The sequence below is a fragment of the Phodopus roborovskii genome, unplaced genomic scaffold, assembly GCF_943737965.1.
Source record: "Phodopus roborovskii unplaced genomic scaffold, PHOROB, whole genome shotgun sequence".
NCBI lineage: Eukaryota > Metazoa > Chordata > Mammalia > Rodentia > Cricetidae > Phodopus > Phodopus roborovskii.
In genome coordinates, this window is record NW_026126567.1 from 32,259,055 (window position 1) to 32,272,921 (window position 13,867).

At 44.4% G+C, this 13,867-nt stretch overlaps 1 protein-coding gene across 1 annotated transcript; it reads left to right on the forward strand.

The window, feature by feature from the left end:
* Positions 1–470: 470 nt before the first annotated feature.
* On the forward strand, positions 471–13,027 carry Msmb (microseminoprotein beta). Its single transcript, XM_051202732.1, has 4 exons — positions 471–576; positions 3,599–3,704; positions 5,116–5,218; positions 12,516–13,027. The coding sequence occupies exons 1-4, from the start codon at positions 574–576 to the stop codon at positions 12,643–12,645; spliced, it is 342 nt and encodes a 113-aa protein (XP_051058689.1). The 5' UTR covers positions 471–573; the 3' UTR covers positions 12,646–13,027.
* The last annotated feature ends 840 nt before the right edge of the window (positions 13,028–13,867 follow it).

Here is a 13,867-nt window from a genome sequence, read left to right on the forward strand (position 1 = left end):
GGAGAATGTTCAGTAGTTTGAGAGAAACTGAGGCTGGAGGGCGTGGCCCATCCACGGAAGACGGCTCATGCACTTGTACTTTCCCATACGGGACCCTAAGGCCACCACCTCCTGGGCCTCAGCTCCCTAGCCAGCCAGGCCGACCTATTGGGCTAACCTATGGCTTCCCAAACACAGCCTCGGCACTTGGCTGTTGTGAGCCATATTCCTGAGCCCTCATTTCTTTGTCCATGAGCTAAGAAAAATCATGGAGGGTGCCTAGCAGTCTTCCAGTGTAGGATGAAGGCTCCAAAGGAAAGCTCTTACCCTCTCTTCTCTCACACCAAGGGCCACAGCTTGTCAAGGGTGAGGGAATGGTGAACTCATTAGGGTAGAGGCTTAATAAATGAAAACTCAAACCAATAGAAATCATAGCTTCCTGCTCCGCCCTCTGTAAATACTGTGTTTTCGGAACAAAGTCTTTCCAAGAAGATCTACATGCGGCCATCTCACCTGTATAAAAAGGGAGCCAGCACTCACTCTTCCTGAGGCTTTGCTGGAGGTGCCTGCCTGCAAGGAGTCCTGCCTTTCACAATGGTGGGTGACTGACTTCATACATAGGACTTCTGTCTTTAGTTGAAAATGGCTCTTTTCTTAGTGTCTTTCCTATGAGCCACAGTCAGGGAGTGAATGGGGATCCCCACAGGAGGACAGAGGAAGGAAGCAGAGCTGGGAAGGAAGACCTCAGAAGGGTCACCTCACCTCATGACAAATGTGCTCTATGAAACCCTTCTCAGACAGAGCTGGAGGGGTGGTGGCGCCCTCCCTACCTGCACTCAGACCCCTCCTCCCAGCACCTTTCAGGAGGCCTGGGAGTGAACTCAGGTGTCTGCAGAGCTAGCAGTATCCAACCTCGATGCTTGGTTATGGCGAGCAGGGCCCTCCTTTCCAGGAGCAGATACTTATGAAAGGGAACACAGTTCAGGAGACACCAGCAGTCTGCTTCATCCAAGCTGGTCACGAAGTCACACCACTTAGAAGCCCCCAGCACAAGCCCGTTTCCTTCAGTCTCCTGTGCCTCATGCATCAGGGGTCCATGGCTACTGTCTGCAGCAAGCGGGGAGGGCAGAACAGCATGCAGGGAGAGAGGCGACTTTGGATGGTCCCCACATAGGATCTCAGCATCACCTGGGAGCGTAGATCCTAAGCCTGAAGACCCACTGAAGGTGACTCTTCGAGCATGTTCTTCATGTGCTCATGGGAGCGGTCAGCGTGGGTCCTTTCCTGTGGGGCTCCCCTTGAGACTGTCTTCTCCTCATTAGCTTCATAAGGAAGAACCACGGCTTTTAGAAAGAGAGAAGGGGGCTAAAAGAGGGAGGGGAAAAAAGAGAGAGTGAGGAGAAGGGGGTGGAGGATAGGAAGGGAATGAGGGAAGGGGACAGAAGGGAAGGGAGGGAGGGAGGGAAAGAGAAAAAGAGAGGAAGGGGAGAGAGGGGGAGGGAGGGAGAGAAGGAGGGGTCAGGAGGGAGGGAGGGAGGGAGAGCATTTGTGCAGTTGGCAGACAGACGATTTAAAAAAGCACCATTTGTTATCATACTTGGCCCCCATCCCACAGTGGCTTAGGCCTGTGTGTCTGCCTAGAGAAGGGGAGTCCAGCACAGCTCAGTCCCTGGGATTCAGTCAGCTTCCTTGACTCTCTTGTTCTGGACTCAGTAAAGCAAGACTCTAAATGTCCATGACCATCGCAGCATAGTGGTTTTCTTTCTATCTAAGGGCACAGAAATCCTATCACCAGGCTGGGTTGGAAGCCAAATAAAAAAGGTTTTGAGGTGATGATTATGGTTATGGAAGAAAAAGAATGAAACATGAAGAACATATGAATTTTAAGTCCTGGTGTGAAATATATGGTCGGTTTTATGTAGTCTTTTGTTATTTGTTTTTTGCTCATTTCTTCTTCTGCTCTAAGTCAGGCCTTTTCTTTTCCCTTTTATTCCTTCTTCCTTTTGGAAAGACTGGTGCATTTCTTTATAGTTTTAAGTTGGGTGGATGTCTATAGAAGAAAAGAGGAAGAGAAGAAGAAAGGTAGGGTGTCACAACACTCGTCTCAAAATGCCTTCTTAGCCAGGCATGGTGGCTCAAGCCTGTCACCCAGCGCTTGGGAGGTGGGGCAAGAGGATTGCCCTGAGCTCACAGCTGGCCTGGGCTACATTGTGAGTTCCAGGTCACACTCCCTGTATCGCAGTACTCACAGCACCCGGGCTGCTGTGCAGCCTGCAGAGTTGCATTTCACGGTGCATAGTGGGTCCCTTGCCCCTGCTTTCTTTCTCTTCCCGCTTTGTTAGTCCATCAGTTTCGTTTTGAGTTTTGTCGTTGTTATCGTTGTTCTTGTGAGCCTCTGTGTTCTCAGGCAGCTGTTAGCTTGGGTGTGGTATGGTACCCTACCACACTACAGTAGCTGAGCTGCCTTTTCTGGGGTCTGCCTTCACCTCTGTGCTGTTGTCAGGGTCATGTTAGAAGTGAAATGTGAGCGGCCTTAAGTTACCCTTATCCATTGCTCCAGACACTGTTGCCATGGGAACGCCCCTTGTGTTCATCACTGCCCCAGTGGGCCTGCTTCCCTCTGCAGATTCTAAAGGGCATTCTCATCTTCCTTCTGTCTCCAGTCACATTTCTTTTGCTTTGGGTAATTTTAATTCCCTGGGTGTTTATCGATCCTTTCTCTGTCTTCATGTGCATGATGTCTCTTTACTCTTTATGGCTCTGTATTTGTGTGTGTGTGTGTGTGCACGCGCACCTGTGATGACTCTTTATTGCCTTGCTACTTTTATACTGTGAATTTATGTTTTTCATTGTTTTAGTGAAATTATTTTATATACTATTTTCCAAATTTGATACCAATTTAGCTTCATTTATTTAGTCATGTAGACACTAAAACCTCTTATTTATAAAATGACATAATTTCTATATTTTCTCTACTTATTTTATAACTTAATTTTAGGTTCTTTAAGGAAACATTAATACAGAATATGTCTGCCCCATCAAACTCTGAGCCACCACTTTGCTGAGACTATCTGAGAACTATAGGAAGAGGGAGAAACTTTGGAGGTGGAGATGGCTCTTCTCGTGTCAAAGGGCACAAGGAGGATGTGCACCTGGTGTAAGAGCCCCCAGGCCTCTGAGAACAAACCAGAACAGCAGAAGAGCCAATGCTGAGGAGGTCTCGCTACAGCCAGTGATGTGGCTCCCTCACAATACAATCCTTCCTGTTCCCAGCCCCACAGTGAACTCTGCTTTGTTTGCTGGGTTGGTTTCGATTTTTCGAGACAGGGTTTGTAACTGTAGTCAGTCCTGGCTGTCCTGGAACTCACTCTGTGGATCATGCTGGCCTCTCCCTCTTGAGTACTGGGATTGAAGGCATGTGCCACCACACCCAGTAGATTTTTCTTTTTAGGTCACTGATTCACGTCTTAGTCCCCGACTGCCAGGCTGGGGTACCTGGCAGTTGCTCCACACTGTGCCCTTCCTGTCAGAGTTCAGCAGGGATCTTATAGGACACTCTGTAAAGGATGACCTTCAAGAATCACTCATTGTCCACTCCCAACCTTTCCCTGCATTACAGAAAGCTCTGCTGGGCAGCCTCCTGTTCCTTACCGCCTTGGTGACAGCATGCAATGCAGTGTGCTCTCTTGAATACCGTAAGGGACTTCCAAACCAACCGCCTGGTGGTAAGTCCTGAGCTTTCCAGTATTTTTAATGTTGTTGCAGCCTGGTAGATACAACCTATAGATATGACCTAGTATATATGACAGGTGAGAAGCCTTGGAAACTACACTGAAAGAAGGGTTCAGGTGGATCACTTGGATCTAAGGGAGATTCTCACCCTGGCTGAACATTTTTAAAAATAAGACAGAGGGCCGGGGATGCAGCTGCTTGGTGGAGGACCTGCCTAGTATGTATGGGGTTCTGGGTTCAATTCCAGGGGGTTCTAGGTTCAATTCCAGCACTACAAAAAACAGGTGTGATGGCATCGCCCTGTAATCCCTGTATATGAGTCACAAACGGGAGGATTGAGTCCAGTGCAGGGCCTGGGAGAGGGCTTCGTGGTTAAGAGCACTAGCTGCTGTTACAGAGGACCCAGGTTCAGTTCCCAGCACCCATGTGGCAGTTTACAACTGTTGGTAATTCCTGTTCTGGAGCATCTAGTACTCTCCTCTGCTCTCGATGCAATAGCCTTACACACATGCAAGAGAAACATTCATGTACATAAAATAAAGTAAATCTAAAAAAAAAAAGTTCAATGCAATTCTTGGGTACATAGGAAGTTCAATACCAGCCTGGAATAATGATGTGACCCTCCCCAAAACAAAACAAAACAAAACAAAAAACAGAAACCAAAGTAAACAAAGCTGTCTGGGCTCCACCCACAGATTATAGTTCTGTTGTTCTTTGGTGGGGACCAGGCACACAGGGTTTGTTCATTTATTTTGGTGCTGGAGATTAAACCCAGGGCCCTGTGCATTCGCAATACTTCTAGCATGAGCTACACCCCAGTCTGTGGGAGATTTTTAAGTATCCACAATGCTTCTCATGTGCACCCAGCCTTGAGAATCATTGATACAAAACAATACTGGTAGAGAAGTTAGAGATTTGTTCAGGACAACCAAAGGGAACTAGCTGGGCCCCTGTTGGCAGCCACTTCCTAATACCTACCTGATTAAAAAGGAAGGGCTTATTTGTTCTTCAGTACCTGCTCTGAAATAAAATCTAGAAGGATTTAAGCTTGCTTAAGAAACATTATCAGACTGCTCAGGCCTTTAATCTCAGCAGAAGCAGTTGACTCTGTATGAGATGGAGGACAACCTGGTCTACACAGAGATTTCCAGGCTAGCCAAGGCTGCTTAGCAATACCTCGTCTAAAAAAGACAAAGAAACAAACAAAAACAAAACAAAACACCAACCAAACAAAAATAAAGACTTCTCAGAGGCAGGTGCTGCAGTGTGGGGGACTCTGACATCTAGAAAACAAAAGCACTCTCTGACACCTTTACAATGGCTTGCAGTCATGTGCCAGTGGCTGGCTGGGGTCCCTAAGAGCTTTGTTCCTGTTGTGTGACCTGGGAATTTGCTTCATTTTAGAATGCGTGGATCCCGATGGTGGCAAACACCCCATCAACTCTTTCTGGGTGAAGGACTGTAAGAGGTGTTTCTGTGGACAAGATGCAATTAGCTGCTGCAGCCAGTAAGTCTCAACCACTGATTCTGGAGGGTTCCAAATAACCACTCTTCAGGGTTTCTGCTTTGTTTTATGTTTGGTTTTTTGACCAAGTCTCCTTAAGTTTCCAGGGCTCAAGAGATCCTGCAACCTCAGGCTCCCATGTAAGCTGAGTGTGATGTGTGCACGATGTGAGAAGCATAGACAAACATGTTTGCATCTGTCCACAAGGCCAGAATTCATTCAATAACAGCAAATTCATAAGCTACATTGATTTCTTTTTCAAAAAAAAATTTACATCCATTTACGTGTGTGTGTGTGTGTGTGTGTGTGTGTTTGGTTTGGGGGTGACAGTTTGCCAAGCAAGCAGTACCGATTTCCCATGATAGCTAGTCACTGGTAAACATATTTTTCTTTATTACAACTTTAATTACTACCATTAACTCTCAGATCATACTTTACACATCACACAGTAAGTCTATGTATGTATGTATGTGTGTGCGTGTGTGTGCCCATGCAAATTACAAAATGGCTATAAAAAGCTGACAGAATGTAGCAGAGTTGGAAGGTTGAAATGGGTTGGGGACCAGCAGAAATGCAATGGAGATGCAAAGAGAATCTGTTGTAGATGCACCTAGAGTGGAACCTCAGGTCAAGTTGAGCTGCCCAGTTGGACTACTGAAGCCACACAGACTAAATACAGACGGGGTCTAGGTGGATCAACAGGTGAATGAGCCTTCAGCTGCTTTAGCAGCAGGGATTGAGACAAACAGTAGGCCCCCCGGGGAGTCAGGAGTTCTTTTCCAGCCCTCCCCCTTTTAGAAAACATTACTAGTGTAGACACGTGTTTGTGACAAGAGGGATTGGTGTGTGTGGAGGTCAGAGGACCGCTTCCCGGAGTCAATACTCTCCACAGTTTTGTGGGCCCCTGGGATAGAATCTTTTTTATTTTTAAGCTGTTCAGCAGTGTGTCTTGTGGGTGGTGCTGGGTGGATGGTGCTGTTTACATTCAGGACAAGTGCAAAGCCATCCTGCCTCCTCCTCTGAACACAAACTAAAGGAAAGGCAGCTTGTAAAATGGATTCTTCCACAGAAGGCATGGCCTGAAACCCCCTGTGTTTCATAACATGGAGTAACTTAGAGCAGGGCAGAGCTTGGTCTTAAACCTGGGACTATAGCAGTGCACTGTGCTGACGGTTTTGTTGTTGGCTTTTGTTTTGAGAAAGGGTCTTGAGTAGCCCCGCTGTGCTGGGGATTGAACTCAGGGCTTCATGCCTGCTAGGCACAGGCTCTATCAACTGAATTCAGCTCTACATATTTTTACATTTTAGTGTGTAGGGGTGGGGTGGGGGTGAGTGTGTGTGGAGGTCAGAGGGCAATTTCAGGAGTCAGTTTCTTCTTCCACCTTAGTTTGTTCCAGCAATTGAACTCAGGGTGTCAGTTTTGCGTGGCAAATGCTTTTACCTACTGAGCTAGCTAACTTGTTAATTTGTTTTTATTGTTTTTAGAGCACCATTACCCATTTGATTCCTTCCTTCCTCCCTTTTCCCCCTCTTTCTTTTTAAATTTATTTTATTTTATTTTATTGGTGTTTTTGCCTATATGTATGAGGGATCCTGGAGTTTCAGAGAGTTGTGAACCTTTACCATCTCTGGTGACTTTTCACCTTTTAGTCCCAGCTACCTGGGAAGCTGAAGCAGGAGTAACACTTGAGCTCAGGAATTTGATGTTTTGTTTTGATATTACCTCAATGTATAGCTCTCGCTGGACTAGAACTTCCTGTGCAGACCTGGATGCCCTTGAAATCAGAGATCTGCCTGCCTCAGTTTCCCAGGTGCTGGTGTTAAAGGTGTGCACCACCACACGGCTTTGAGCTCAGGAATTTTAAGTCAGCTTGGACAACATAGTGAGGCCTCCATTTAAAAAAAAAAAAAAAAAAAAAAAAAACAAGAGTTGAAATCATGTGGTGTATGTGGTGTATGCCTTTGATCTCAGCACTTGGGAGGCAGAGGCAGGCAAGCAGATCTCTAGAATTCTCAACCAGCCTGGCCTACATAGAGAGCTGCAGGACAGTCAGGGCTACATAGACTCTTTCTCAAAAACAGACAAACAAACAAAACCAAGGCAACAAAAACAAACAAACAAAACAAAACAACAAATTAGAAATTTAAAACTTTGTATTCATCCATCACTCACTCCCCAGTGCCCAGTGTATTCACCTGCTGTCTCTTATAAACATGCCTGCTGTAAAAACTTGTGCAAGGTGGATCATATAATATATTTCCTCCAAAGATCATAGTTTCCTTAAAGTTTATATGTGTTGTCATAGGCGTTAGTTCCTCCCTTTCCAGGCTCATAAAATTTCACTGTATGTCTATAACACCTAGAGTCACCCACCCATTAACGGGCAGTTATTTGCTTTCGTCTCGGTTTCATTTTTGTTTTCAAGTTTTTTCAAAGCTTGACTATCACCTTTGTTCTTAAACACCCATTCCCACACAGGTTCCTAAAGACAAGCACGTTTATCTAGTGATCTACTCTAGAAGCTGGTCCGATGGTCACTGCAGCCTTACATGTGTGGTATGAGTGAGGCAGAGAGGTCCTAGCTGAATCTTTATTATTATTATTATTATTATTATTATTATTATTATTATTAATCATTATCATTATTGTCGCTGTGACTCTGGAGTGTGGCTGAAGCCCTACAGGCTAAAAACTGGTGAACCATTCCTCCCTAAAATGAGAGACAGATCTCTATGGTGACTAAGTGTCCCCGGATCATCAGGACTGCCATCACAGAATTTTAACAGCAACCTCTTCTGTGGTTACCAATGGATTCATGGTAGAAAAGAGGAGCAAGTGAGAGGAACCTGATGCTGGAGTCAGGGTAGCGTGAGTCTGACTCTTACTCCCTCTTATATTAGCTGTGTGTGTGCCAGAGTAAGGTTTTGAGTCTCTGTGTCTCAGATCCAAATGGTTATGAGAATTAAAAGAGATCCTGTACATAAATTCATCAACCCAATAAACATTTAAGATCTTCTCTGTGCTTAGTCTATACCTCTTGAATCTGGCAGTGGCTGGCACTTGGTGAAGGTTCAAGGTGCCCTTTTCTTTTTTCCTTACCAGACTGCCTGTCCCATTTGGCACTGCTCCACCCTGGGAAAATGTGCTTTTTGCCAATGCTGTTCAAAACTAGCTCCCCCCACCCATTACCTAGACTGCAGTCCAGGCTGTGCGTCTGTTATTCTTACAAACTTGCTTTTTCTATAGAAAATGCAGATTTGGGTTAAGCTTTCTGTATGGGAAATTTCTTGACCCTTTCCACCCTCTGTGGATGCTTTCCAGATCTGTGGATTTTAAGGGCTAAAGACCCAGGCAGAGGTATCCAGGGGAAGGGCAGAGAAGATGTTCAGGCCTTTGTCTGTTGTTCTTTCCAGACCCAGGTTCTTGGAAATGGATGTTTGGGAATCAAAAGCCTAAGGTCATCAAGATTCCAGTTTTTGGATTTCTGATCTCCTGATATCTACACCTTTCTTCTCCATCTCTTATCACAGTTCTTTCTACAATTATTAAGTCAGGCTTGCATCACAATATACATCCAGGGACTAGAGAGATAGATGGCTTTTCCAAGGGACCCAAGTTTAGTTTCCAGATGGCTTATAACCACTTGTGACTCTAGTTCCATGGATCTTACACACTCTCCTGGCCTCTACCACCACTTGCACATTTGTAGCATATACACACACAAATAAAAATAAAAAAATAAATAAGCATCCAGTAGCACACCCTTTGCCACAGCAACACTTACCTGTCCATCAACGACAGAGGTACATTTCCTAACAGAAACTGTAAAAATAATGGGTACTCTGTTCCAATCACTACTTTATCATCAACCCTTAGACATTTATGACATTAATTGACTTATTTTGTATGTGTGTGTGTGTGTGCACACGCATACATGCATGTGCCTTGGCATGCATGGACAATTGAACTCAGATCCTCAGCTTGGCAGCAAGGATCTTTGCTCACTGAGTCATCTTGCTATCCCACTTAAAAAATAGGTTTTGGTAGTACAAAATGTATTACACAAAATTTTTCATTTAAACAATTTTCAATTGCACTCTTCATGAACACTCCATGTATTTCTAATATTGTGCAACCGTCACTGCTCTTTCTAATACTCCCAAAGAGTCCAACAGAAACTCTGTATTCAGTAAGCAATGATCTCCATTCCTCCACCCTACCCCTGGTAGCCTTCACTGTGCTTTCTGTCTACAGATCTGCCTATTCTGGAATGCCCCAGTAATTCCATAGCACCTCTCTGTCCAGCTTATTGCACTCAGCAGGTTTTCAAGGTCCATCCATGCTTACAGGATGATATTCTATGCAACTGAGGTATCACATTTTGTTTACCAATCATGAGTTGATTAACACTTGGGTTGCTTCCACTTTTTACTGCTAGTGAATTGTGAAGCAAGTTAGAGGATGCTTTACAATAATTTTGGGATAGATGACCAGGAACAAGAACCATTTTTGGTTCTGCTTTGACTGAAATCTCTTTGCAAGTTCTCCAGAGATGTACTTCTTAGAGGTCCTTTCTGACCAGCTGGTGATACCCTCTTACTCTAAAAGGCCAGCATCATGTTTCTCCTTTAGGGTTTGTGAATTCTTGGAGATAAGCTGAGCTCATCACTGCTACCACACATTCCACACCATGATGAAGGCACAGCTGAGGTCTCTGTGTTATGGCAAAGCTTAGGAAGCAGAGCCTGTATGCCTTAGTTTGTTCCCTTATCTTCTCATTAAAGAGAACTTCAATTAGGACAACATAGCCCAGGGCTTTAACACCCAGTCCTTCAGCTTCAGCAATAATTTATCCACAAGTCAATAATTCACTCTTCTTTCTTTCTCTTAACAAAATGCAACAGGATGTTAGTACAGTCTTTCCAAATCATCATTGATGTCAGAAATTTGCATGGCCACTCATTTCATCCTTTCATTCTTCCTCAATTGTATCCTTCCCAAAACATCCTCCTCCTCCTCTTCTTCCATAGTAAATAGAGGACTAATTTTATTTGGTGGTCATGTCCCACTGTCAGCATCCATACTAGTACTGCAGAGCCTGGCAGACTGGTGGGAACACGGATGTGGGCTTCTGTGGCCAGTGGGGTGGAAGAGCTCCCTAGGCAGGGCCATGCTGCCACCCTCCTGAACTCAATTTTGGAATTGATAACAATTTACTTCTCTTTCTTTTTATACATCTTTTTCTTTTACATCTAGTTTCCCAACTAAGTTTGCAAATCCAGTTTTTTTTTGTTTGTTTGTTTGGTTTTTTTTTTTTGATACACATCCCACTATATACTATATACTCAAGCTGCCCTTGGTCTTGCAAACCTCCTGCTTTCTCCTCTCAAGTAGAGGTGTGTACCACCCTTACTGGTTATGTTACAATTTGTGCTCTAATTTTTTTGTTTAATTAATATGTCTGTATTCGTACCATCCACCTTATCAAACATCTTCAAAATGTTACAGACTACAAATAACCAGCAGTTAGTCTTAAGAAAGATCAAACCAGAACTTTACAGTAAAAGGCATAATTTCATGGTGGGGAGGGAGATGCAGGGCTCCCGTTCACAAGGCAGTGTGCCTATGGGTTTGGGTCATGATGGAAGTTTTGGTTGAGTGCCCAGTGCCCTAGTCAACTGTGAGAACATGTCCTGCAATGTTCTTTCTACATGGATCACCAAGGGCTACAAATTCAGATGTCCTGGGGACCAGAAAATTGAGATCAATGAATGGATTCAAACAACTTGGGGAAGAGGACTGAAATGTCTTTTTCCTTTAGGATAAAATTCTTAATACTGAGACATAATTACAGAAGGCACTGAAATGACTGCTTTTATATACTCTGGGAAGGGCAGCTCATTTTATTCCTTGTTTTTTAAAAATATTTATTTATTTATTTACTATGTATACAATGGTCTAACTGCAGGTATGACTGCAAGCCAGAAGACAGAGCCAGGTCTCATTACAGATGGTTGAGAGCCAACATGTGGTTGTTGGGAATTGAACCCAGGACCTCTGGAAGAGCAAGCAGCCAGTGCTCTTAACCGCTGAGCCATCTCTCCAGTCCCTATTCTTTGTTTTTTTTTTTTTTTTTTAAGTTTATTTTAGCTGGGTAGTGGTGGTGCATGACTTCAATCCCAACACTCTGGAAACAGAAGCAGGTGGATTTCTGAGTTCAAGGCGAGTCTGGTCTACAAAGTTGAATTCCAGGCCAGTCAGGGCTGTTACACAGAGAAACCTTATCTCAAACAAACAAAACAAACAAAAAACAAAGAGAAAAAAGGCAAAAGAAAAAGAAAGAAAAGGAAAAGAAGATTTATTTTATTATGTATTTATATGTATGTGTGTATGGATATCTATGTGGCTGTGTATACAAATACATGCAGTTACCTAGGAAGGCCAGAAAAGGTGTTGACTCCCCTGGAACTGGAGCTACAGGCATTTGTGGGGCACAGAATGTGGGTGCTGTGAACCAAACTCCCATCCTCTGAAAGAGCAGCGAGTAGTTTTAACCCCTAAACACATTTCCAGCCTTTATCTTTGTTTGCTGAGATAAGGGCTCCTGCAACCTACACTGGTCTCAAACTCACTGTGTAGCTGAGGCTGGTTTTAAACTTCTGATCTTCCTGCCTCTACCTCCAAGTGCTTCTTACCACCATGTCTGGCTCTGGCAGGACAATTTAAATCCCAAGTCCATAGCTGGGCTTTTAGGGCAATGGCTCCTAAAATTGTATGTGGCCCTACATGTACCCTGGGCTTTCCCAGGAAGGTTTGCTTCAGTGGCTTCTTCCTGGGTCCCACAACCCCAGCCTGGGATGGCTCTCTGCTCCTGTTGGTGGGTGAGCTCCTCTTCTAAACAGACACCATACAGGACTGGCACCACCCTTCTCTTTGCAGTCCAGCACCATGGTTGCGGACAGCTCCTGGAACAGGTAGGGTGGGAAGGGCAAGGCTGGTAAACAGCTTTGCTGTCCCAGAGTCTCCCAGATCTGCCCCTGAGCCTGTGAGCACGTACCCTTCAGTAGTGCAGGGTAGAATATATGACCCATGTCAGGGATGGTCTCTGTGACTCTATGGTACAAGCAGGTACTGATGCCCAGTGTCTATACTTTCAGCCCAAGGAAGCGCTGATGTTGGTAGGGGTTGCCCCAGGCAACTGGAATGTGGGGTCCTCTTATACAAAGCATGTTTGAGCAGCAGGGATGGGTGAATAAATATTTTCCCCTTTCTAACAGGTCTTGTCTTGTCTCATTGACAGAATCGCTACACCTGTGAACTTTGACAAAGAGAAGTGTCAGCAAGTTTTCCACCCAGAGAACTGCACCTATAGTGTGGTAGAAAAGGAGAACCCAGGAAAGTTCTGTCTTGTTGAAAACTGGGTCTTATAAATGTGCTTCTGTTGGGTCCCAAAATGAGCAACATTTGAATATCTGTGTGATTTAAATTTACCAATTATAGGTGGTGGCTTATAATCCCAGCACTCAGAGGCAGAGGCAAGCAGATCTCATGCCAGCCTGGTCTAAAGAGGGCCACACAAAGAAACCCTGTTTTGTTTTGTTTATTTGGTGTGTGTGTGTATGATTTTTCACAGGGTTTCTCTGTATTAACAGCCCTGGCTGTCCTGGAACTCTCTTTATAGACCAGGTTGGCCTTGAACTTAGAGATACTCCTGCCTCTGCCTCCCAAGTATTGGCACTACCACTGCCCTGGCTGAGAAACCCTGTCTTGAAAAATGCAAAATGCAAATAAATAAATAAATAAATAAATACATTTGCCAATTATGTTTCTATTAACTTAATGCATGTTATAAAGCAAACACACATTTAAAGGAGACATAAAACCACATTTTTTTTTTTTTTTAAATCAACCCAACAATACCAGTTACAAATTACAGTATTTTCCCTGGCTCAAACGGGTTTCATGCATGTGTGCTTTCTTCTGGGGCCATGTCCATTCCCACCACTTCTGCTATGTCAGGTTCTTCTGCCTGCGATGTTCCTGGTTTATAATGGAAAAATTCACAATGAAACCAGACTTCTCTGCCCCTCGTACTCACGTTTATCCTTCCTTCCACTTACTCAGGCATGTCCTCTCTGCCATATCCCCATGTCCCTCTGTGTTTGCATAAGGTTAGAAGGGGTTAGAGACAGCATGTCCTCCAAACCTCATGCAGGCTGACAAGAAACCAGATGCCAGACTTCTGTGGGTGGTGGGGACTGGCTTTAGGGTCAGTTATGTGTGGCATGCACAGCCCACCTAAAATAGACCTGGCTTTAACTCGTGACAGCATTGATTCTGAGATTTATTTTCTCAGTACTTTATAAAAACCTGTAACATTTTTTCCTACGTTAAAATGCATCACCCACCATTTGTTAAGTGTTTACCCACTTAACAAACATCAGATAAAAACACCAGATTGCTCTACAGCCATCATGTGCATCTAACCTCAGAGCTCCCCATCAGCCTGTCTTAGTTAGGGTTTCTCTTGCTGTGAAGAGGCACCATGACCACAGCAGCTTGCTTACAGCTTCAGAGGTTTAGTCCACTATTACCATGTTGGGGAGCCTGGTGGCATGCAGTCGGAAGTAGCTGAGAGTTCTACATCCAGAT

What these genes read in the sequence shown, in the direction of transcription:
- Msmb (XM_051202732.1), top strand. An exon ending in TCCAAACCAACCGCCTGGTG is followed by an intron (nt 3,705 to 5,115) that starts GTAAGTCCTGAG and finishes GCTTCATTTTAG; the next exon opens with AATGCGTGGATCCCGATGGT. An exon ending in GCAATTAGCTGCTGCAGCCA is followed by an intron (nt 5,219 to 12,515) that starts GTAAGTCTCAAC and finishes TCTCATTGACAG; the next exon opens with AATCGCTACACCTGTGAACT.